The 24,241-nt window shown below is 47.6% G+C and overlaps 1 protein-coding gene across 3 annotated transcripts in view; it reads right to left on the bottom strand.

Annotated features, from left to right (window-relative positions):
* Positions 1–24,241, bottom strand: part of Bicral (BRD4 interacting chromatin remodeling complex associated protein like) — a 57,887-nt gene that overhangs the window by 8,047 nt on the left and 25,599 nt on the right. For all 3 annotated transcript variants that reach the window (XM_013115074.3, XM_040729621.1, XM_040729620.1), the window contains exons 2-10: positions 24,021–24,066; positions 23,562–23,610; positions 23,403–23,471; positions 18,121–19,782; positions 5,905–6,010; positions 4,883–4,983; positions 2,892–2,950; positions 1,798–1,943; positions 287–381 (exon numbers count right to left, since the gene is read on the bottom strand). In XM_013115074.3, coding sequence (XP_012970528.1) covers positions 287–381; positions 1,798–1,943; positions 2,892–2,950; positions 4,883–4,983; positions 5,905–6,010; positions 18,121–19,782; positions 23,403–23,471; positions 23,562–23,610; positions 24,021–24,061 — 2,328 coding nt within the window. In that variant the 5' untranslated portion in view covers positions 24,062–24,066. The remainder of the gene's footprint in view (positions 1–286; positions 382–1,797; positions 1,944–2,891; positions 2,951–4,882; positions 4,984–5,904; positions 6,011–18,120; positions 19,783–23,402; positions 23,472–23,561; positions 23,611–24,020; positions 24,067–24,241) is intronic.

Genomic DNA, 24,241 nt, shown 5'->3' with positions numbered 1-24,241 from the left:
TACCCACCTCTGCGTCTGAGGGCTAGGATTAAAAGTGTGTGTCACCATGCCTGGTGAGCTAGTCCTATTGGATGGCTCAGAAGTTCCTATCAGAAGCGGTTGTCAGTGACATCTGTAATGGTCACTCTCAGTGATGGCTAGGTGTGAAGCTATTCTGCCACCTTAAACATTTCTCTTTATAAACCATGCTCTGTGTGTGGAGGTTCTTGAACCTTCTCTGTGCCTTGGGTTGGCTGAACTGCTTATCTCACTATGACATCACCTTACCATGACGACATCATCTTACCATGGCATCTTCTAGGAGCAGGAATCTGTATTTGTTCAGCATCGCTTGGGTCCTTTTGAGGAGCTGAGTGGCGACTTCTTCAAATTCACTGTCCACTTTAAGAAAAAAGGAGAAATGATGAGAGACTGGTCTGTTAGCTGAGACTGGCAGAGACTCGTTCCCACAGCCTACCTGTCACACTAGGGATGCCCTTGCCTTAGCCTTTCTTTCTTAAGCATCCTGCATATAGAGTCCTGGCACCCCTGCACTGTGTGTGGTAGGAGGGAACTCAGTGTAGCACAGCCCAGGAAAGCAACAGCTTATTGTCGCCGCTGCAAGCAGGCCAGGATGGAACAGTGTTGTGGAATATTAGTTTAAGATGCGTTACACTTGTTTATGCCATTGAACGTTTATTTAATAATGCAAAAATGTGTTGCATTCCTTTAACTCTGTGAAGCTGTGTTACTTTGCCCGTCTAAACATCTAATTGTTCTAATAAAGAGCTGAATGGCCAATACCGAGGCAGGAAAAGGAGAGGCAGGGCTGCCAGGTAGAGAGACTAAAGAGGAGGAATGTGGGAGGAGAGATGGAGGAGCAAGAAGAAGGAGAGGAGACGCCAGGGCATCCACCCACGGGTAAGAGTGGAAGTAAGATCCACAGTAAGAGAAGGATAAAGCCCAGAGGCAGGAGGTAGACAGTTTAAGGAAAGCTGGCTAGGACAAGCCAAACTAAGGCCGAGCACTTATAAGAAAGAATAAGCCTCCATGTGTTATTTGGGAGCTGGGCGGCGGCCCCCCAAAAGAGTAAAAGGTAACCACAACCAACAACAGAAGAGCACTGGACAGAGCTGAGGAGCCGGTTCCCTCAGCTCTGCTCCTCCCAGAAGCAGGGGGACAGAGAGGGCGGAACAAGTCAGATCCGACTGTCTGGCTGCGAAGACACACACCAGTCCATGACCCCTTGCAGGTCATGATCCGAGGCTCTGGGCTTTGACTTTTAGTCTCAAGAAATGTCACATTTTCTAAGTCACTCTTCCTCATACTCTTCTCAGCTCTTTCCTGTTGACTCCGGAAGCCACTCATCCTTGGGAGCCCCCGTGGGTTGGGAGATAGCATTTCATTCCGAGACCAGTGGCAGTGGAGGAAGATGAGATCATGGAGGGTGGGGGGGGGGGGAGGCGGGGTAACACCAATCCCTGCTACTGGACTCAGACAGACAACAGGCCCGAGGACAGGTGGGGTTCTGGGGCTGGAGAAGGGGCCTGTCCCTAACTCTACCAGTTCCCTGAAATTCAGACAATGCCTTAGACTTGCTTTGGGACCTCAGGGAGCTAACTCTTTCCTGGAGCAGGTACCACAGTAAGGTTAAGTTCGTGTGCACTGGGGAAGAAATCCTCACATTTACAGTCAGCAGCAGGAGACCCTTCATGGCATATAAGAAAAGTCACAGCCCTGCCCATGGGCTGGGAACACAGTAAACGGGAAACAAGTGTCGACCAGTCAGGGAGCTGTGCCTTGGGCTGTGGCTCTCACCTTTCCTCAGGTCTTCCTCCGTGGGCATGGAGCCCTGGCACACGTGGTAGGACAGCAGTCTCTGCACGGTGTCACTTAGTGATCGGAACTGGCTTTTGTCAGGTGTCACAGCGTGGGCTTGGTCCCTCTGTAACTGCTGGAGGATGCTGTAAAAGGGAAACAGCGAGTGTTCAGGTAGGGTCACACAATTAGTTAAACCATTTATTAGCAGTGCCATTTCTACAGTCGAGCGGCGGCACTGCATTTTCCAAACTTTTATTCCATCTATCACTGCTAGGAACTTGACCTCAAATTCACAACCTTTCCACCAGGCGTCAGTGTGTGGTTGCCCGCAGAGACAGGCATTCGCTTCCAGACCAGAAGAGCAAACAGCTCCCTTACCTCCTCTACTTACAGGTCCTGAGGAGAGCAAACTGCACGAAAACATTTCCACAGAAGCCAACCCCGCCTCTTGTGGCATGCGCACATGCATCAAGGAACTCGGGTAGAGGTCAGAGGTCAGCCTGCACAAGGCAGGTCTCGCCTTCCACCTTCCCCTTGCGGAGTTCTCAGGCCCCCCCTTGGTTTTTTTTTTTTTTTTTTTTTTTTTTGGTTTTTCAAGACAGGGTTTCTCTGTATTGTTTTGGAGGCTGTCCTGAAACTCACTCTGTAGACCAGGCTGGCCTCGAACTCACAGAGATCTGCCTGCCTCTGCCTCCCGAGTGCTGGGATTAAAGGCGTGCGCCACCAATGCCCAGCTCCCCCCTTGTTTTATTGAGCCCGGTTCTCTCAGTTACCAACAACTAGTGAAGCAGGCTGGGCTGGCCAGCCAGAGATTCCCAGGGATCCACCTGCTGTCCTGGCTTGTCTGACATGGGTGAGGGTCTCACTGTATAGACCAGACTGGTCTGGAACTCACAGAAACCCAGAGATCCACTCATGTCTGTTCCCCACATGCTGGGATTTAAAGGTGTGAGAGATTCAAGACACATTTTTTAAAAACTAACACACACACTATTATAGTGAGGTGTATGGTGTATTTAGTGAAAACAATGGACCCTAAGATACCCTGAGAAAACCCAAGAATTAATTTTTCCTTTCAAAGTATAACTTACAAAGCTCCTTTAGTTAGCTGTTTGGTGGCAGGCCTTTTCTGTCCCGAATGACTGTCCACCTAATAATAAAACACAGGAAAAAATCACACAAAATACAGTTACAGATAAAGGTTGCTATGCTCCAAGTGTTTCCCGTTAAGTATCAACAAAGTAAAACTTCAAAATGTGTCCTGCTGAAAACCTAAGCAAGCAAGTATGGCCAAGAGCACCAGGGTTAAGTCTACAGAAAGCTGAATAGCAACTCTCAGTAAGCTATTAATCAGCAAATTTGGAGGAAGAAACCAAGGTGTTAGAAAGCTAGACACAAAATAGCTCCCCTTCCTTCCTTCTTTTTTTTTTTTTTTTTGATTTTTGAGACAGGATTTCTCTGGGTAGCTTTGGAGGCTGTCCTGGAACTCGCTCTGTAGACCAGGCTGGCCTCGAACTCACAGAGATCTGCCTGCCTCTGCCTCCCGAGTGCTGGGATTAAAGGCGTGCGCCACCCACGCCCGTCGGAACTCTTAAAGTGTGAGGCAAAACTCCGCTTCACTCATTAAGTTGCTATGTCAAGTATTTTGCCCCAGCAATGACAAAAGAACTACAATCCCCAGCCCTATGAATGCAGCTTCCTAAGTGTCTGAGTATGTTGGCTACCGGTGTGTGTGTGAGAGAGTGAGTGAGAGTGTGTGAGTGTGAGAGAGTGTGTGTGAGTGTGAGTGACAGTGTGTGTGAGTGAGTGTGTGTGTGAGTGACAGTGTGTGTGTGAGTGACAGTGTGTGTGTGACTGTGTGTGAGTGAGAGTGTGTGAGTGAGTGAGAGTGTGAGAGAGTGTGTGAGTGAGAGTGTTAGTGTGACTGTGTGTATGTGTGTGAGTGTGTGTGAGTGTGTGTGAGTGTGTGAGTGAGAGAGTGTGTGTGAGTGTGTGTGACAGTGTGTGTGAGAGTGTGAGTGAGTGTGTGAGTGTGTGAGTGAGAGTGTTAGTGTGATTGTGTGTGTGAGTGAGTGTGTGAGTGTGTGAGTGTGTGAGTGAGAGAGTGAGTGTGAGAGTGTGTGAGTGTTAGTGTGATTGTGTGTGTGAGTGTGTGTGAGAGTATGTGTGAGTGTGTGTGTATATGTGTGAGTGAGAGAGTGTGAGTGTGATTGTGTGTGTGTGCGCACGTGTGCATGCAGCACTGTTAGGGATCAATCCCAAGGCCTTGCTCATGCTAGGCAACTGCTTTACAACTGAGCTGTAGCCTGTTCTATCTTCCTTTTTGTGGCTTTGGTAAGATCTCTGAGCCAAAGCAAACTAGAGAAGAAAAGGATTTATTTGGCTTGCACTCTCTGGCTACCATCCCTCACTGAAGGAAGCCAGGGCAAGAACTAGCAGGAACTGTGAAGGAACACTACTTGCTTACTGTTCTCTAGATCAGTGTCTGGAACAGCCTGGGTCACCTGCCCAGAAAAACGGTGTCACTCACGGTGGGTTGGGCCCCCAGACAATCAAGACAATCCCTTACAGACACGCTCACTGGCCAACCTGAGCGAGGCAATACCCCAGTCAAGGCCTTCCTCTCAGATGACTCTACCTGTGCCAAGTTGACAATGCTAGCTAGGAAAACTCACAACCTGGTGATGATTTATTTACCTTTCTTTAGTGTTTAATGTGTAGAGTACTGGTGTGTGTGTGTGTGTGCACATACCACTGCTAGATATCGAATCCAGGGCCTTGCACACAGTAGGCAAATAGTTCACAACACCCAGCCCTTGATCTATGACGGATTCATGAGGCACCAGAAACATGTCAGGAATAGTTGAGAAAGATTCATCAACTTGATGTGACCAGACCTGGGCTCCTGGGGAGGCCTTCATCATCCACACCATTACACGCACTTGGAGACAGGCTGACTATGTGCACTTGGAGACAGGCTATGTGCACAGTGCTGGACACCGACCACAAAGCCTCTTGAGACTACACAGTCATTCGGTTAAAGCCATGAAGGGCCACTGCAAACATGCCAACAGTTTCCTACCTGCACAGTTGTTTGGCTAGGGGATGATCCAACTGGGTTTTCCTGCTGTGGCTGTGCGGTCCCCAAGGATGCTGGCATACCTTTGCTTCCAGAATCCTGTCCTATCGGAATGAATATAGAAGACATTACTTATCAGAGGCAGTCAGTCTGGTCCAGCATCTGAAAGGGACTTCTTTCTTTTTTTGTTATTTTGAGACAAGATCTTACTATTTAGCCCCTGGCTGACCTGACATTTACTAAATAGACCAGACTGGCTTTGAATTTACAGAGATTATCTTGTTTCTGCCTCCAGTGTGGCGGGATTAGAGGCATGACCACCACACCCAGTCTGAAAGGGATGTCTTGATGAAAACCTGTTAAGGGGAAGGGAGCAGGAGACACTGTGATCTATTAGCTATGGAGGCAGAAGCAGGTGGTGTTAAATTCTTGAGTAGGCAATAAATAGAACCAACTAAATCCATTGTAATAAACAGTTGCAAATTTTATGTGTGGTTTTCAGTTTTCTGTGGTCTGAGAAGCAGGCCTCAGAACTTCATAACTCCAAGATTCACCTGCAGGAAGGAGGCCCAGAGGGAACTCAGAAGGATGCTCTGCCTCCTGTATTTGGTCATGTATGGAGCTGGTAAGGCATTTGCTATACACAGTGGTAGGCAACAGGCTGCTTGTCCTCTGGGTGTGAATGGGGCGGAGCAGGTGGGAAGCACGTTGACACAGTTTGGGGAGAGGCTGTCTGAACGCACGCACAGCAGCATGGGGCAGTTACAAAGCTGTGTACCTGGCTCATCACCTCTCAGACGCTCCCTTTTCTATATGATTTATCGTCTCATAATTTAGAAGGGCTTTCTTCTTCTGAGCGGCATGCTAAACGGCCTCCTCACAACTGATGGAACCCCGCAGCCTCAGGAGCACAGAGGAAAGGGCTGACAGGGTGAATTCAGAGTCAGGTGAGGTTCAGGAGCAACTGCTGACGACAGAGACTGGGGTCGGGCAGACTGCAGCAGACACCCGCACGGCCATCTTACCTGGCAGTGCTGTGCTCAAGAGCCCAGGGATCTGGGATTGCCTCAGGCCGTCTGTGGTCTTGGCCGTGGGAATCGGGGAGGTCTGGGTCAAACACTTTTTCTGTGCCTGTAGACCAAAGAACCAAGAAAAATGTTGATTTCACTGTTGTAAGTATAAATAGATTATTATTTTTTTATATATTTAATGTGTAAGAGTGTTTTGTGACGGGTGGTGGTGGCGCACGCCTTTAATCCTAGCACTCGGGAGGCAGGGGCAGGCGGATCTCTGTGAGTTCGAGGCCAGCCTGGTCTACAGAGCAAGATCCAGGACAGCTCCAAAGCCACGGAGAAACCCTGTCTCGAAAAAACAAAACAAAACAAAACAAAACGCCAAACAAGCCATTTGAGGTGTTGAACACCTTTAATCTGAGTAAGAGCAGAGGCAGTGAGCTCCAGGACAGCCAGGCCTTCATAGAAACACCCAGTCTCAAAAAATTATAAACCAATGCTAGGCAATCCTCATTTTTTAAAAGATTTATTTTTAAATTACACACGTGTGTGTGTGTGTGTGTGTGTTAACACATGTAAGTGCTTGTGCCTGCAGAGGCTAAAAGAGGTCGCCAGATGACTGGGAGAAGAAGTTACAGGCCGTGTGAGCCACAGAGCATTGTTCTGGGGAACCCAACTCAGTCCCCATGAGCAGCGAGTATTCTTAGCCACTGAGCCACCTCTCCAGTCCCTTAACCAAACTGTGTGTATGTGTATAACACACACACACACACACCACACACACACCACACACACCATACATACCACACACACACACACACCACACACACACATACCACACACACCACACAAACACACACATACCACACACACACCACACACACACACCATACATACCACACACACACACCACACACGCACACACATACCACACACACCACACAAACACACACATACCACACACACACCACACACACACACCACACACCATACATACCACACACACACCACACACACACACACCACACACACACACCACACACACACACACATACCACACACACACCACACACATACACACATACCACACACACACCACACACACACACCACACACACACACACATACCACACACACACCACACACATACCACACACACACCACACACATACCACACATACACCACACACACACCACACACACACACCACACACACACACACACGCACACACACACACACAGGTCAGTGCGCTCCACATGAATGTAAGTGCTCGCAGAGGCTGGATGAGGAGTGACAGGAGGGCCTGCTGTGGGTGCAGAAGCTGCCATCCCAGGTCAGTCTGCCCAACTTCAGCCCTTCTTCTGGCCTCTGTGGTGAACTTCATCTTGCTTTTTGTTACAATTTTACTACATTTTGTTTTGTCTGTTTGCAAGCCCAAGTCTCCTCAGGCTGGAGAACTGCCATAAGAATGCTTGCACGCAGGGCTGCTCATTTCCATTCTTTTTCTCTCTCTTTAAAATACTCTTTGAGATTAAAATATAACTGCATCATTTTCCCCTTTCCTTTCCTCCCTCCCATGTACCTGCCCTTTGCCCTTTTTCAAATTCACAGCCTCTTTTTCTTAATTCATTCACTCTCTGCTTCCTGCTTTTGGTTGAGGGCGTGGTCACTCAGGCCAGCTCCTGCTGATGTGCCTGTCACTGCCATAATGGACTCTCTCTCACACTCTTAAACTCTCCCTTCATAATTTGCCTTGGTCATAGTTTTGTTTTTTGTTTTTTCCTCTATGTAGCTCTGGCTGTTCAGGAAGTCATTGTGTAGACCAGGCTGGACTCCAACTCACAGAGATCCGCCTGCCTTTGCCTCTGGAGTGCTGGGATTAAAGGTGTGCGCCACCACCCAGCCTTTGTCATAGTGTTTATCACAGAACAGAGAGTGACTAATCTGTTCAAGCTCCAGGTTTGAGAGGTGGAGGTAACTCCTAAAAGCTGTGGTGGTTTGAAAGAGAACGGCCCTCCCTCACAGGCTCAGAGATCTGGATACTTACTAGGACATCAAGGAGTGACACTATTTGAGAGTTGAGGAGGTGTGCCCTTATTGGAGGAAGTGTGTCACTGGGTGGTCTTTGAGGTTTCAAAAAAACCCATTCCAAAGGGTGTGGTGGCACAAGCCTTTAGTTCCAGCAGAGGCAGGTAGATTTCTGAGTTTGAGGCCAGCCTGGTCTACACAAGGAGTTCCAGGGCAGCCAGGGCTATGTAGAGAGATCCTGACTTGAAAAACTAAAAGCTAAAACTATTTACTTATGCTGTATGTATATGTGTCTGTGAGGTATATGCACACCTGTGTGGGCATGTAAATGTATGATGCGTAGCCCTGGGCATACACTCAGAGGCCAGGAGAGGGCATCAGGTGTCCCTCCTAGTACTCTGTTACCACAAGGCTGGAGTTTTCTAGGCTATAAGGGAACAATCCTCTCGTCTCCATCCCCTTTGATGTCACAGCATTTGATGATGGACGCTAGACTTGTTACTTGAGCACTAAGATCCCAGATTCCAGTCCTCGATTTTGTACAGCAAGTACTCTTAACCACTGAGCCATCTCTCCACTCCCTTCTGCTTTCTTCTTATTGAGAGCCTAAGCTGACCTTGAACTCACAGCAGACCCTTGCCTCAGTCTCCCAAGTGCTGGGGTCACAGTCATGAGCATATGCCTGACTCGAAGTCTACTGCAATGTGACGCTGCACCCAACAGCCTCCCAGCTGCTAACCCCATGGCAGGCTCTCGGCTCCCCTCTTCTGACTTCTCACCAGTGCTCTCCCTCTTCCATCATTCCGTGTCTGGGTCCTTAAAGCCAAGCTTACCATTACCTGGTCCTCACCGTGCTGAGATGCTGCAGCTCTCAGCGGCCTGACTTCCCGGCTCTACACGTACAGTCTCCTTGCTCGGCTTTCACGGCCTCAATTACAATTTCTATGCTCTCACTACACCCCTTTTCGCCCTACACTGAATGGCTATTTAACACCCAACTGTCCTTTGGCTACCGCAGACTTGATGATCCCACCTGAAACTCAGCCACTTCCTTTAGAATGAGAACTCTCCCTGTTTCTGTCACTGTCAGGACCTTTGTCACCCTTATTCCTCCACCATGGCAGACAATCACAAGTTCTGACTTCATTGTTTCAATCCACGTCCCCCACCATGAGGCTACATGAGTCTTCGCTACTTCACATTTAGGTTAATACAAAGGCCATTATTTGCTTGTTTTTTGAGACAGGGTCTCACACAGTCCATGGTGGCTTCACGTACAGCTGAGGCTAACCTCGAACTCCCGATTTGTTGTCTATCTTTCAACTCCCAAGTGCCTGGACCACATACAGGTGTGTATCCATGCCTGGCCTATGACATTGGCTTTCTTGTTAGTTTATTTGAGACAGGGTCTCACTATGTAGCCCTGGTTGTCCTGGAACTCACTATGTAGAACACGTTGGCCTCAAACTCACCAACATCTTTCTGCCACTGTCTCCAGAGTACTGGGATCAAAGGCATGCACCAACACGCCCAGGTTCTTTTGGTTTTGCTTTGTTTTGTTTTTGAGACAGGCTTTCATTATGTAGATCAGGCTGGCCTTGAACTTCCAGAGATCTGTCTGCCTCAGCCTCCAAGCACTGAGATTAAAGGCACACACCTGGCACAAGTTGGCTCTTAACATGACATCTAAGACCCACAGGATATGGCCACACGCCTTTCCCACCAAACGCACTCCTCCTTCCCCCACGGTGCACGGCACCTTCTCTCCCAAGCTTTCCATTCTCCTTTCTGGAACACTCCCACCTAGACTCCTGTCACATTGCCCCTTCCTTCCTTTACAAGTTCACAGATCAGCAGCTCGGCAGGTAAGGCTCCTGCAGCCAAAGCCTGACAACCTGAGTGTGACCCCTGGGACCCGCACGGGGAGAAGAACCCACTCCTGCAAGCCGCCCTCTGTCCCGCACTCTCACACTGTGGCGTGTGTGTGTGTGTGTGTGTGTGTGTGTGTTCGTGTGTGTGGCACACACACACATGAACACACGCACACGTAAATAACAATGGGAGGTCCCAGATCAGTCAGCACCGGCTTGTGCTGTACAAACCTGACGACACATGTTTTTGAAACAGTGTATGTGAACACTGGCTTCTCTGGGTTCCTGGAACAGGGTTTTATGATCCAGGGACTGCCGTGTGGCAATACTCAGTGCTGAGTGAATGATTGAAGGAATCACCTCACAGATTGGGGCCACATACTAAGTGGTCAGTACAAATGAAAAGAAAAACATGCAAAGAGATCAGAGAGGAAGCCAAAGAGCCCTTGGACTTCTGGGTATTGGATGGGAGCCTGAAGGAGGGAGGGACTGAAGCAGGGTGGAAGAGGGCAGGCTGTGGATACCATCAGCGTAGGTTCAAAAGCACCACATACCTGTCTGGTCTACTCAGAGGACCCTGGGGGCTAGAGACCCTGAGTGAAAGCCAGCCACGTATGCTTCCTCCTAGGAGTGGAAGCTCCCAGAGGAGCTGGCTCAGGTCACCAGGCAAGTGTTTCAGGTTTCTTCTGGCATCGTGCTGTGATCCAGAGGTGAAATGCACACGGACCACTCTGATGAGGACCACTTGTCTAATGAGGGACATTAGGGCCATAATGGGCTGTGGGAAGGGGCTAGCCTGTGCACTCCACCCTGAGCTGCACTTTAGAGTCACTTGGGAGCTTTTGGAAAAGACTGGTGCCTATGGTCCTTGCTCCAGGCTGTCTGGATCAGAGTTTATAATGACCCGACTGTGGAGCTAAGTGCCTCAGTTTTCAGACAGAGAACTAAAGACAGGCTGAGACCACAGGCAAGGGTGACTCAGCTGGGCCTCCTCACCCAACTCTTGCTTTCCCAGGAAGGTTCCCCACAGCCTACCACAGAGTAAGAATGCAGGAGGGAGAGAGAAGGGAAGTACAGTGTAGGCCGTCTGTGGGAGACTGCCTCCCTCCTCCATGGTGGTGTGCCCTGTCACAGTAGAGCTAGGTGCAGCTCCAAGGTAAGGATTAAAAATCATTTGCTTCAGTCCCAGCACTGTCCTGGTTACTGTCAATAATTCCAACATTCATGGATTGAACGTTTGAGATATTTTCTTTTTCTTTTTTTTTTTCTTTTTGCTTTTTCAAGACAGGGTTTTTAAAACTGTGTTGTTTTGGAAGCTGTCCTGGAACTCTCTCTGTAGACCAGACTGGCCTCGAACTCACAGAGATCCACCTGCCTCTGCCTTCCGAGTGCTGGGATTAAAGGCGTGCGCCACCAACGCCCGGCTTTTTGTTTGTTTGTTTGTTTGAGACATTTTCAAAGGAGAATTTAAAGTTGGGTGTGATGGTACACTTTTTAGCACTGGGGAGGCAGAGGCAGGTGGATTTCTGCAAGTTTGAGGCCAGCCAGAGCTACATAGTGACAGAGCCTGTCTCAAAAAAAATTTTTTTAAAGTTTTTTGATACAGGGTTTTTCTGTGGGTAGACCAGGCTGGCTTTGAATTCACACAGATCTGCCTACTTCTGCCTCCTGAGTGCTGGGATTAAAGGTGTGTGCCACCACTGCCCAGCTCAAAAGATGTTTCTTATAGGGTTTGGTGACTTATTAAAAGTACAGGAGAAGAAAGCGGGCCCATGGCTCTGGATATCTGCAGACACAGTTAAAACAGGAGAGGGTGGGGGACCCGAGAGTGGTCAGCTCCCTCACACCCGCACCCTCACAGCCAAGACTGTGAGGGAGCATGCTGGCTCGTGGCTCTCAAGGAATTTTAAATATACTAAATCTTTCGGAGCACCAAAGCGATTTGGACCTATCATTCGTTTGACACGATAAGTTCTCATAAAAACCACCTGTTTTAATCACTGACTCAGAGTCTGATCCACTCACAAGACAGCACAAAGCTTGGGATTTACTTTTGGCTTAAGGCTTCGGTTCACAGGGCCCCACGGGGGTGACTGCTTCTCAGTGTGAGGCATTCTCAACCAAGCCTACAAAAGGGAGACGTGCTCAGAGATGGTGGCCTGAGGACCCAGCTTGAACTGGCTCCACCACAGTCAAATTTAGGACAACTCGAGCATTGACAAGACGGAAGGCGTGTTAAGTATGAAGGAACACAACAGGATCGGAGAGGCACACTGGACTGCCGAGGAGCTTCAAAAGAGCAGGGGTGGGGGAAGGGAGTCGTGGGCGTGGGGGAGGTCCAGGTGAACAGGAGCTCTTTGGGGCCACAGCCAACAGCTGACTGAAGACTCATTGCACTATTTTATCTACTTTGTTCAGGATTGGTTTTATTTCTTTTACATGTGTTGGGGGTGCGGAGCACGTGTCACAGTGTATGTGATGATCAAAGGAAGGCCATGGGACCGGGATCTCTCTTTCCACTGCATGGGGCAGGCACTGAGCTCAGCCTGGCAGCATGCACCTTTACCTGCTGAGCTGTCTAGCAGGCCTTAAGGTTTTTATATGTTGATTTTTATTTAATTATGTATATGTGTGTGCACGCACGTCAGCGCAGGTGCCCACATAGGCCAGAAGTGTCAGAGCTTCCTGGAGCTGGAGTCACAGACAGCTGTGAGTTGTCCCATGTGGGTGCTGGGAATCGAACTCAGTTCCTCTTAACCACCGGCATTAAAGATGTAAGCCACCAACGTGCAAACAATATTGTCTGAATTCTGAGTGAGAAACTATTATAAATGGCATTAATGTCTTGACTCAAAGAAATCTGACATTAAGTTTCTTGGTTATGACAGTGACAACATAGAATGGCGACAAGACCCTGTTTTTGGGAGTTGCCTGCTGAAGAATTTACAGGCAAACAGTCACAATGTTTATAAAGTTGCCTGCTGAAGAATTTACAGGCAAACAGTCACAATGTTTGTAAAGTTGCCTGCTGAAGAATTTACAGGCAAACAGTCACAATGTTTGTAAAGTTGCCTGCTGAAGAATTTACAGCCAGTCACAATGTTTGTAAAGTTGCCTGCTGAAGAATTTACAGGCAAACAGTCACAATGTTTGTAAAGTTGCCTGCTGAAGAATTTACAGGCAAACAGTCACAATGTTTGTAAAGGATTTTTGAGACGGTTCAGAGGAAAAAGTGTGTTTGTATTTGTATGTGTGCACACCATACAGGCACACACGGACACAGCACACTACAAAACAAACACTACAAAATAGAGGCTGCAGCCTTCCAATTTCTGTGACTCCAGAGTCTCCCCATTACAGAGAGTGGGAATGAGACTCAAAGCCCAGGGAGCTGACTCCTTGGGACACCTGTAGCAAGTGGTGGCCGGGAGAGGGGTAAGGACACCATGACTCAGCAACTCCCTGTTCTATGTGAGTACCTGCGACCAAGCTAATGAGTTGCTTGCACTGATTGCAACACCGAGAAATTGAGTCCTCTTGAAAGTCAATAGTTAAAAAAAACCACATTATCATTATCGTGTGTGTACATGTGTGTGCGTGTGCACGTGTGTGAGTGTGCATGTGTGGTGAAAGGACACCTGTGGGGTGGGCCCTCTCCTTACACCTTCACATGAGGTCGCCAGGGTTGCTCAGCAAGTGCTTAACTACTGAGCTCTCTTGCTGGCTCATAATATTAATCATTTATATTATTAAAATGCTGGAGAAGCCAGGCAGTGGTGGCGCACGCCTTTAAACCTAGCACCTGGGAGGCAGAGGCAGGCAGATCTTTGTGAGTTCGAGGCCAGCCTGGACTATAGAGCGAGTTCCAGGACAGCCTCCAAAACAATACAGAGAAACCCTGTCTCGAAAACAAACAAACAAACAAAAAATTGCTGGAGAGATGACTCAGCAGTTAAGAGCACTTATTGCTTTTGCAGAGGACCTGAATTCAATTCTGAGCACCCACCCTGGGTGGCTCACAACTGCCTTAAAATGTTCCAGGGGATCTGATACCTCTACTTCCTCAGGCACCTGTACTCATGTGTGTACAGACTGATACATGCACAAAACTAAAAAATAATAAAAATAAATCTTTGAAAAATACTTGCAAAATTTAAAATTTCACAAACATAAACACAATGTGCTCTGATAGTGATATTCGAGTTCATTACAACAGCCCATGATTTCTACAGGAAGTTTACACAGCAATTATAAGGAGGTGTCACTCCTGGTTCTGCGGATATAAATGCAGGCCACCTACTTATCATCCTTGCAGTGGTGCTGCCTCCAAAGCTCTGCCCCTCAGTCCTCCACTCCAGATGGAGTTCCTGAAAACCAATGGCAGGAACAGCTAGAAACTATACCAACGACCTACTTCCCTCATTTTCTTGCATAAAAAGTCACACACAAAAAAAAACTATTCTGAAGCAGCAGGAGACGTTTCTTTGCCAGTGTTGTCTCTTTTTCTGAAAGCTTTTAGAGCTCCAGGTAGTTGCTAGGAACTGAACTCAGGTCCTCTGGTGGAGCAAAGTGCTCTTAACCGCTGAGCCACCTTTCTGGTTAAGGGACGAGTTCTTGGTAGCTTTATATACAAGAAACTGGGGAGTCAGCAATAGGCTTCTCCCACTTGAGGTCGGAGGAGGGAAATGGCCATGCTATAGGTGAAAATAGATAACTGATTACGATAAAAACAAAGCTGATCACTAGGTGGCGCACACCTTTAATCTCAGCACTCAGGAAGAAGAGTCAGGCAGATCTCTATGAGTTTGAGGCCAGCCTGGTCTACAGAGTGAATTCCAGGATAGCCAAGGCTACACAGAGAAACCCTGTCTCAAAAAAAAAAAGAAAAGAAAAAGAAAACAACAAAAAGTGTCACAGGGATCTAAGGGCCTCAGGTGAGATGGGGCACGAGGGACTGGCTGCGAGCAATCCCCTATTTGGGCGCCATTTTGCATTTTTATCTGTTGCACAGCTTATGTTTGCTTGCTTATGTTTGAGTCAGGGTCAAGACTGCCTTGGACTTGCAACAACCCCCTCTTCTAGTTTCCCGTGTGCTGGGATTAGAGGTGCACCCCCATGCTCAGCTGAGGCTCACCTGTTGCTAATGTCAGTGTGGAAGTATGGTTCAATAGATGCCCCTAAATTTTTGGAAACCACTTTAAAAAAAATTTTATCTTATTTTATTTTGAGACAGTCCTGGCTGACCTGGAATTCACTGTGTAAACCAAGATAGTCTACACAGATCTGCCTGTCTCGGCCTTGGCAGTGCTGGGATTAAAGATATGTTTACCCTACCATAGTTTTGGAAACATCTGAATAGCCACACAGTACTTCTAAATGTCCAACCACTTTCTCACTATTAGATATTTGGGATTTTTAGGAAACTTTTTTTGCAAGTGAAAGAAGAGCAGGGCCTGATGGTACCCACACTTGTAATCTCAGCATTGGGGAGGCTGAGGGAAGAAGATTGGGGCAAGTTTCAGATCAGCCCTGGATACAGTGAGATCTTGTTTCAAAAAACCGACAACAGGGCTGGAGGGATGGCTGGAGTTAAGAGCACTGGCATCCTTCAAGAGGACCCTGGTTTTATTCCCAACACCCACATGGTGACTCATACCCATCTGTAACCCAAGTTGCAGGGTATCCAGAGCCTTCTTCTGGCCTCTGAGGGCACCGGCTACACATACAGTGTACAGACACACATATAGACAAAACACATACAAAAAATCCTAAAACAAATGTACAAGCAAACATACAACAGACCTAAAAGCAAAAACGAAAGCAAAGTAACAGGAGACTATCAGATGCCTCACTCTGAGTGAGAAAGGGAAATGCATGGATTCTGGGTTTTCAGGAAGAGCTGGGGTCCGCATCTGCTCAGTGCCCACTCTGCCCCAAAATGAGACACAAGCAGAGACAAGTAAACACAAGCGCATTTCAAAGGTATGACCTAGCCACACCAAGGGCATGGGGAGCCAAACCAAATAACTTCTGTACCCCGAGCCAGCTTGCACCCATTATGTAGACCAGCATCAGGTCTAACAACTATGCCTGTTTTCATAATGGTGAAAAACATGGATAACAAGTCTAAAATTGGTTTCTGTAAATGCTGGGGTTGAACATATAAAAATACTGTGGTTCTGGAATTCTGGCTAGCAGGAAAGGAATTAAAAGCCTGGAAATGATGGTGGCCTTGTGGACTAGACCTAGAAGTATGCATATGAACTCTCCCATGATACAAACTGAGAAGGCCACGCACAGCCACAGACTCAGAAGGAAACTAGATGACTTAGTCCTCACACATGCACAGCTGCCATTTCCCAGCTGAGAACATAGTAGCAGTGAATACACACTCTGCTCAGTTTGTCCAGCGGGCAGGGCTGGGGAAGAATCCAGGGTCTTCTGCATGCTAGACAGGCATGTACAGCTGAGCTACACTCTGCCTCTCCACACACATACACCCCCGTATCTACCATACCCTTCAACCATAACATCAACTATACTATATGTGTGCATGGCTCTGGTCACCAAACCCAGAACTCCAGGCCTGCTTGGCAAGCACTCTACTGCTGAATTTTACTTCTAGCTCCAGACGCTGGTTTTTACATATAGTGTCTCTATCATAATAGGATTCTCCTTTAAAAAAAAAAAAGATTCCAGTGAGGCATGGTGATGCCTGCCTATGATCCCAGCACTAGGAGGTGGGGCTAGCAGGAGGATGAGGAACTCAAGGCTATCTTGACTACACTACAAGTTTGAGGCCAGCCTGGGCTATGCGAGACTCTGCCTCAAAGAAAAGAAACAAGCTGTGCTGATTCCAGGGAAGGGGCAGAGAAATTAAATAATGGCTACAGAAGGTAGTGTTTTGTCAGAAGCTGAAGAGCACTCTAATCCCAAAGGACATATGGAGGAAGGAAAAGGAAGCTGTGTGGGGCACCATCAGCTGGGACTGGGCGAGTTTGGGACAAAAGCAACATTGGCCCGTCTGTGTCCACGGTGTAAAACAAGAGCCTGTGGGTTTACACACCACCAGAGACGGAAAAGTGCCCGGAATACAATCACTGATGAGCACGGAGCAGCTGTGAACCCTGGGGACACTGTGGTCGCTGTCCCTACCTAGGAATATGCAGTAAGTCAGGAATTGACACTGGTAGCTTAGCCTAGTGTAGACAGCCTGGAAGGAATCCGTGTCTACAGCGTCTCAAGCATCTCTTTGTGAAAAACAGGGTGGCCTCAAACTCACCACAGAGTCAGGGCTAGTTTTGGACTCTGGCTTGATCCTCCATCTCCCAGGCTGGACCAGCGCCCCCCCTCCCGCAGAAGGAAAAATGATGGGAGAACATAAGGACACCAGTGTTGAGAGTTAACAGTACCAGGGACAGTTACACAGTACAATCATACAGACAGTCTGGAAGACACAGCGTACGCTCAGTTTACTCACAGTCACCCAAACCCAGGGACACTGCTGGGAGGGGGGTGGCGCAGCACTTGGGAGGCAGAGGCAGGCGGATCTCTGTGAGTTAGAGGCCATCCTGGTCTACAAAGCAAGTTCCAGAACAGCCAGGGCTGCTGTTACACAATACACACTGTTGTGGAATACTACTTTAACTGGACAAAGATGTGTTACATTTGTTATGTTGTGGAATATTACTTGAAGTGAAGGTGTGTTATATTTGTTTCTGCTGCTTTTGTCTAACTATGTAAAGATGTGTTGCTGCTTCACCTTGCCTGCCTAAGGCACCTGATTGTCTAATAACGAGCTGAATGGCCATTAGCTGGGCAGGAGAGGGAGAGGTGAGGCTGATGGGCAGGGAGAATAAATAGGAGGAGAAATCTGGGCTCAAGAAGAATGAATTAGAGAACTGACTTCCCTCAATGAATGATGTGACATGGAAATGTACGCCGAATAAACCCTGTCCTCCTCAAGCCGCCTTTGGTCCTGGTGTTTCATCTCAGTGACAAGACAGTAAGCCAACACGATACTCCTGCCGGAGCACGTGTGTCAACGTCAGAGGGCAACTTTGGGAGGTGCTTCTCTCCATCCACCATGGGGGTCCCGGGCTCAGACTCAGGTTGCCAGGCTTGGTGTGAATGTCTTGACCTGCTGAGTCATCTCACCGCCCCAGTCCCATTGATCCCAGCGCCTCCACTCTAAACCACAATGCCCCACTGGCTGAGAGACTTTCCTTCACAAGGAAGAACAATCGGCCATACATTGAAACACTGAAGTTAAAAGGTAAATTTCACCTCTAATTTCGTTTTTCCCACCGTCCCATGACAGACACTGACCTGACAGAAGAACTGTGACTGCGTTCCCGGGGTGTTGCTGAAAGTGCTGGTAGGTTTGGAGGAAGAGACTGGAAGACGATGGGGCACACTGACTGGTCCTGGAGTCCTGTTTGGTTGTGCCAGCTGGTCTCCCGTGAAGTTCGATCCCGATGCCCCAGACTGCACTGTGGGATGAGCAGTGCTGGCTGAGCTGACAGCCGGGAACCGCGTGGGTCCTGACATGCTGGTCACTGAAGGCATGGCGGTAAAGCCTGGTCTTCCTTGGGAAGCGCTGCTCTGCCCGGGTGACAGGTGTAATACAGTCGGTGAAGCCCGCTGCAAGGGCATCTGCCCTCCGACCATCTGAGGAGAGGCATGGTTGACAATCACTGGACTTCCAGAGGTGGCAAAAGTCTGCCCAGACACCAGCTGGACAGCGGCGTTCTGGTTGTTAGGCATCTGTCCAGAGTACGGTTGGTTGGTCCTGAGCATGTTAGAGGAGTTCCTGTTCAACATGACATGCTCTGAGGCCACTTGGCCAGAGATGAGCTGAGAGGGCTGAGTCTGAAGAAGTTGTCCATTTATGGTCTGGACATGGTGTACCGAGTTGGAGCTGACGGAAAGGCTTGTAGGTATAAGGAACTGACTTTGGGGGGTGTGAGGCTGGCCCATGGGGGAATGAATGACGATACTGCCCCCTGCACTGCTCACGGCCTGAGAGGTGGCAGGCTTTCTTGTGTTCTGTTGGTTGACAATGTTCACAGACATGTGTGGACCAACCACAGAGCCCTGGGGCGAGCTTGCAGAGGCGAAGGAGATGCCCTGCTGTACATGGTGCTGCTGGATTCCCAGGCTGTTCACATTGTAGGCATTCTGCTGGCCCATCGGGATTGGCTTCGGCTGGATATTAATCGGGACTTTATTTGAATTTGGTGCCAGACCCCTTTGAATAATGATGTTATGCACAGGTAAAGATGCCTGAAAATTTGTGCTGTTAAATGGAACGGTGACAGGCTGTGCTACGGGACTGGAAGTGGAGTTCCCAAACAACGAGTTGCCATTAGGAGTCTGTCTGTGAACCAGAAGCCCTCCACTCACATTGGTTGGGGTTTGCTGCCCACTGCCTTTTAATATGATTTGCGAGCCATCTAGGTTATTAATAGTCATCATGGAAGGCTGATTACCAAACGACCCGATTAGCTGTATTTGCCCAGAGCCACTAATCTGGCTGCTGTTGGGCAAATGCTGGCTGGGAACACTGACCCCCACGTGTTGCATAAAGCCATGTTGCACACCCACTGTATTGCTTGCAAACGATGCTCCCACAGGCACGTGGGTCACCCCGATAGGCTGCAGCGTCTGCCCTGAGTAATTAGAAACATTGGAAGCCTGAGTAAAGGGTGCTGATGAAGAGGGGTGGAGCTGAGCCTGTGCAAACTGCGGGCTTGAGCCTACACTGGCATCCAGGTACGCCTCTTCTGCCAGCGTCTGTTCAGTGATATTAGCCTCCTGCAGGGATTTCTGAAGAATGTCAAAGGGTTGGTCCTCGCCAAGGTCAGGAAGAGGAGAAGACTCAAGCTCATCTTCAAGAAACTGAAGGCTACTTGAAAGCTGCAGTCCATCACTGGGCCCTTCTCCAAGCTGGTTACTTACACCTTTGAGGGACGATTTAGGGTCAGCGTTCTAAAAAGCAGAAGCAGGGTATGTTACAAGGCACATCGAACCTTCAGAAGATACCGTAAAGATCTCACTCAGGAATAAATTCAAATAAAGCTCAATGACAGGTTTTCAGGGCACACCAATTTTTTGTTTGCTGTTAAACTCTGGCTGGCCTCGAATCTGCAGCCCTCTTATAAGACACAACTTTCTCCAAACTGCCTGCCTTATTTTTCTATTTTATTTCATTGCTTTGACAGGTTATTGTGTTGGTGTGGCAGCTCGCACCTGCCGTCTCAGGACTCGGGTCAGACTGCCAAGAGCTTGAGGTCAGCTTGGGCCACATAACAGCTGTGAAGCAGCTGGGGCTATATTGTACGACTGTCTCACACATAAATAGAGAACACAGTCGTGGTGGCATGGGCTTTTAATCCCAGCACTCTGGAGGCAGGTACAGCTGTGAGTTCAAGGCCAGCCTGAGCTACATAGTGATTCCAGGTCAGACAGGACTATAGAGTAAGACTTGCCTCAAAAGCACAACAACAACAACAAAAATAGATAGACAGGCAGACAGATAACAACATGACCTAACTAAGGACATCTTGGAGATCACCTTCATGTTTCTAAGCTATGGTGTCATATTTTTCCTTTCTTTCCTTTTTTTTTTTTTTTTTTTTTTTTTTTAAGCAGGGGTTCTCTATAGCCCTGCTGTTCTGGAACTCAGAAATCCACCTGCTTCTGCTTCCTGAATGTTGGGATTTAAGGAGCCTGCCACCACGCTTGGCTAGTTTTCCTTTTTGCAGGGTGGTGGTACTAAAGATTGACCTAGAACTTGACTGTGTGATACTCGTTCCCAGAAAAACTTTGTTTCTGGGATTGTTCCCAGTCAAAGACTTAATTGGGAGTTAGCCCAGAGGGGTATACATCCAGACCAATGCACCCCAAGATAGCAAATGGGTTTGTGGAGCTCTGGGTGTCGTTCTGCTAGAGGTCCAAGAAAGTACCCATTATAGCACTGAAGACCAGGTCAGACCAAAGTAAGTCCGAACATAAAATGGGTGCTAGTGCAACTTCCTTGAAGTGTTTACTTATTAACACTCAAGAATTAAGCAAAAGTATCTTAAACTAAAAGCATGTGAACAGCTGAGTGGTGGTGGCGCACACCTTTAGTCCCAGCACTCGGGAGGCAGAGACAGGTGGATCTCTGTGAGTTCGAGACCAGCCTGGTCTACAAGAGCTAATTCCAGGACAGGCTCCAAAGCCACAGATAAACCCTGTCTCGAAAAACAAAAAACCAAACCAAACCAAAACAAAAAAAGCATCTGAACAAACAAAAACAAACCCAGTTAACTCAAAAACAAAGCTACCATGTCCCAGATATGTACATATATGTAAGTTTTGTCCTTAAGGAACCCTGGGGAACAGGCAATCCATATAGAGACTATAATGCAGAGCCAGAAAGAGAAGCTGAAGACAGTAATAAAAATTAAGACACCTATTATAAGCCAGTCATCTTCTGTGAGACAGATTTTTTTAGAAAAGTAAAATAAAATGCTAAGAAGAAACAGTCACTTAAAATAAGATAATATGAAATTATTTAAGACTACTGCAATGTATATACAAAGAAGTCAAGACTGTAATTAATAAATTTGTTTATTTTAATTTGCTGCTCTGGGGATGGAACCCAGGGCCTCATGCATGCAAAGCAAGTGCTCTGTCACTGAGCTACCCTCAGCCTTAGCAGGTAACCCTGTTGGGTATACCATACTAGAAACAAAAAGAAAGTTAAAAATAATGTCATCAAAGACAACTATTCTTGGGTGTGGTGGTGCATGCCTTTAATTCTAGCAGAGTCAGTTGGATCTCTGTGACTTCGAGGACAGCCTGGTCTACACAGTGAGGCCCAGGACATGCTCCAAACCTACACAGAGAAACCCTGTCTCAAATAACAAACAAACAAAGACTGTGAGGTTCTCATGACGATAGTGAGTCCATGTTTGTTGACTACACGGAGAAGTGGTTTTCATGGGCCACTGTGGCAGTTTGTTAACTGAGAAGACTGGACATTACTAAGATTTTTTTTTAATTTTTTTTTTTTTTTTTTTTTGGTTTTTCGAGACAGGGTTTCTCTGTATTGTTTTCGAGGCTGTTGGTCCAGCCTGGCCTCGAACTCACAGAGATCCGCCTGCCTCTGCCTCCCGAGTGCTGGGATTAAAGGCGTGCGCCACCACCGCCCGGCGACATTACTAAGATTTACAGAGACAGCCAAGACTAATGTAACTCAGAAGTGGAAAGGGATTGGGCAGTCCCACAGCAGACCATCATCTGTAGGAGAGCGCAATGAAAACAAGCGATGAGGTGATATAAGTTTCAGTAGTAGTTCTTTTTGTGTGCATGTGTGGTGTAGCACAGTGCACATGAGGGTCCAGGTGTGCGTGCTCCAGCGCCCTTGCCTCACTCCCGAGTCAGGTCTCTCACTGAAGCTGGAGCTAGGCTGATAGCCAGGGAGCCCTAGCCATCCTCCCAACTCAGACTCCAGCACTGGGTTACAGGCACTTCTGCAGCTGGGCCTGGATTCTTATGTGGGTCCCCGGGGATTTGAACTCAGGTCCCTATTCTGACACAGAAAGTGCTCTCACCTACTGAGCCGTTTCCCCAGCTCCTACACATAATGATCTTTTTTTTTAAAGATTTATTTATTTATTACATATACACCAGATTGAATTGTAGATGGTTGTCAGCCACCATGTGGTTGCTGGGAATTGAACTCAAGACCTCTGGAAGAGAAGTCAGTGCTCTTAACCTCTGAGCCATCTCTCCAGCCCCCACATAGTGATCTTAGAGGGCCTCCAAGTAAGACTCCTCAGTTCCCATCCTGTCTAAATTCTCCCTGAACTTTAACAACGTAGGCTCCAGAAGTTGGGGCCTGAGTCAGAATCCTAGCTATGTGTCCCACGGCCACGTGAATATGGGCCAAGTAAAAACTGCTCTGTGCCTGTCTACAAGACAGAGCTAATGGTCAAACCACGTCCTGGCAGTAGGTACTGTGAGCACTGGATGCAGTGCGGACAAGTCCTCAGGGACAGGCACACACGACATCCTCCAGAGCACTGGTACTACATTTTTCTTGCTTCAGATGAAAATTTGTAAGTAACTATAACTAAAAAGTTTCCTTAAACTGATGCAGCAAGGTTGAAGACATTCTACTCTGCCTTCCTCGTGGCCAACACTGGAGTCATTTCAGAAGGCTGGAAGCTCAGGAAACTGAAATGCTCGAGAGAGTCCAGCGGGTGAAGGTGTCTGCTGCTGAGCCTGAGGAACTAAGTGCGATCCCTGGGACCCACATAGTGGAATGAGAGAACCAACTCATGGCTGTCGTCCTTCTGACCTCTGCAAGTACACATAGGGACACATGTAACCCCTCCCCATATGCATACATAAACTAAATGTTAAAAAAAATTGGTGAGGTAAATATCATAGAAGCCTGACTTCTAGACCAAAAGAAAACACCGACATAATTAATAGACTTTTCGTCTCCTGTAAGTTGCAGTGAGAGGCAATGGTTCTTACGCTACCAAAGCAATGAAAGTCTCAGGTCACAAGCTTTCTTTGAGGCAGAAAGTGTGCACTCTGCTTCTAATACTCACCGTGGAGTTGGCGAAAATTGAATTGGAATTGGCTGCAGAATATCCTGCATTCGTCAAGTCATCGCTGCTCTGCAAAGGGGCGAATTCAATATGGTGGTTACTGGCAGGGTGTGGAGAACCAAAAGCGACGTCTGTCTGAGACACTTGTGTGTCACTTACCGATTTATTACTAGGTCCGTGCAGAAAATAGTTCAATGCTTGTGGGTCTCTAGAAATGGAAGAAATGAGAGGGAAAACAAATAAACACTACTTATATTTAAATATGCTGCTGACATTTTTAAGAAGGCAAAAAGAAAGCAACACTATTAGCTTGAGGAAAAGCTCCCTATTTTAAGTCATTTCTTCATTTCTGGAATTAGCCTTGTATAGGCGAGCCCTCTAACAGTAAGCAACACCCAGGCCTGGTGTCTTGGGACTTAAAAAAACAAAACAAAAGAGGAATGGATTACTGAATTATGATGCATATGTGAAACTATCTCTTTTGCCCTCTGCTGTAATCGAAATTAATTATTATTTTTTATTTTAAAAGCCCAGAAGCTTTCAAGATATCTATTAAGCGGTTTTTGTCCCTCAAACCTCACACAAGGGGTCCACCTGGGTTCCGAACAAGCATCTTACCCAATAAGATCAAGGAGACACGAGTCATCATCATCATCCATGACAACTGCAAGGAAAGGGAGAGAGTGAGTCTGAGCAGGGGCCCAGCAGCGTGGACACGCGGGAAATGTGACGCCTGAGCTTTTCTGTCAGAGTAAGTGGCATGCATTCGAGCTTTCCTTAGTTGATTATCAAGTGTGTCATTTGAAAAACTTGTGTTTGGTGGGTCTAGTGTCATTTGT

This window comes from Mesocricetus auratus, unplaced genomic scaffold (genome assembly GCF_017639785.1).
Source record: "Mesocricetus auratus isolate SY011 unplaced genomic scaffold, BCM_Maur_2.0 Super-Scaffold_100021, whole genome shotgun sequence".
NCBI lineage: Eukaryota > Metazoa > Chordata > Mammalia > Rodentia > Cricetidae > Mesocricetus > Mesocricetus auratus.
Note: the sequence above shows the minus strand (reverse complement) of the source record. Positions and strands in the feature narration are given on the sequence as shown.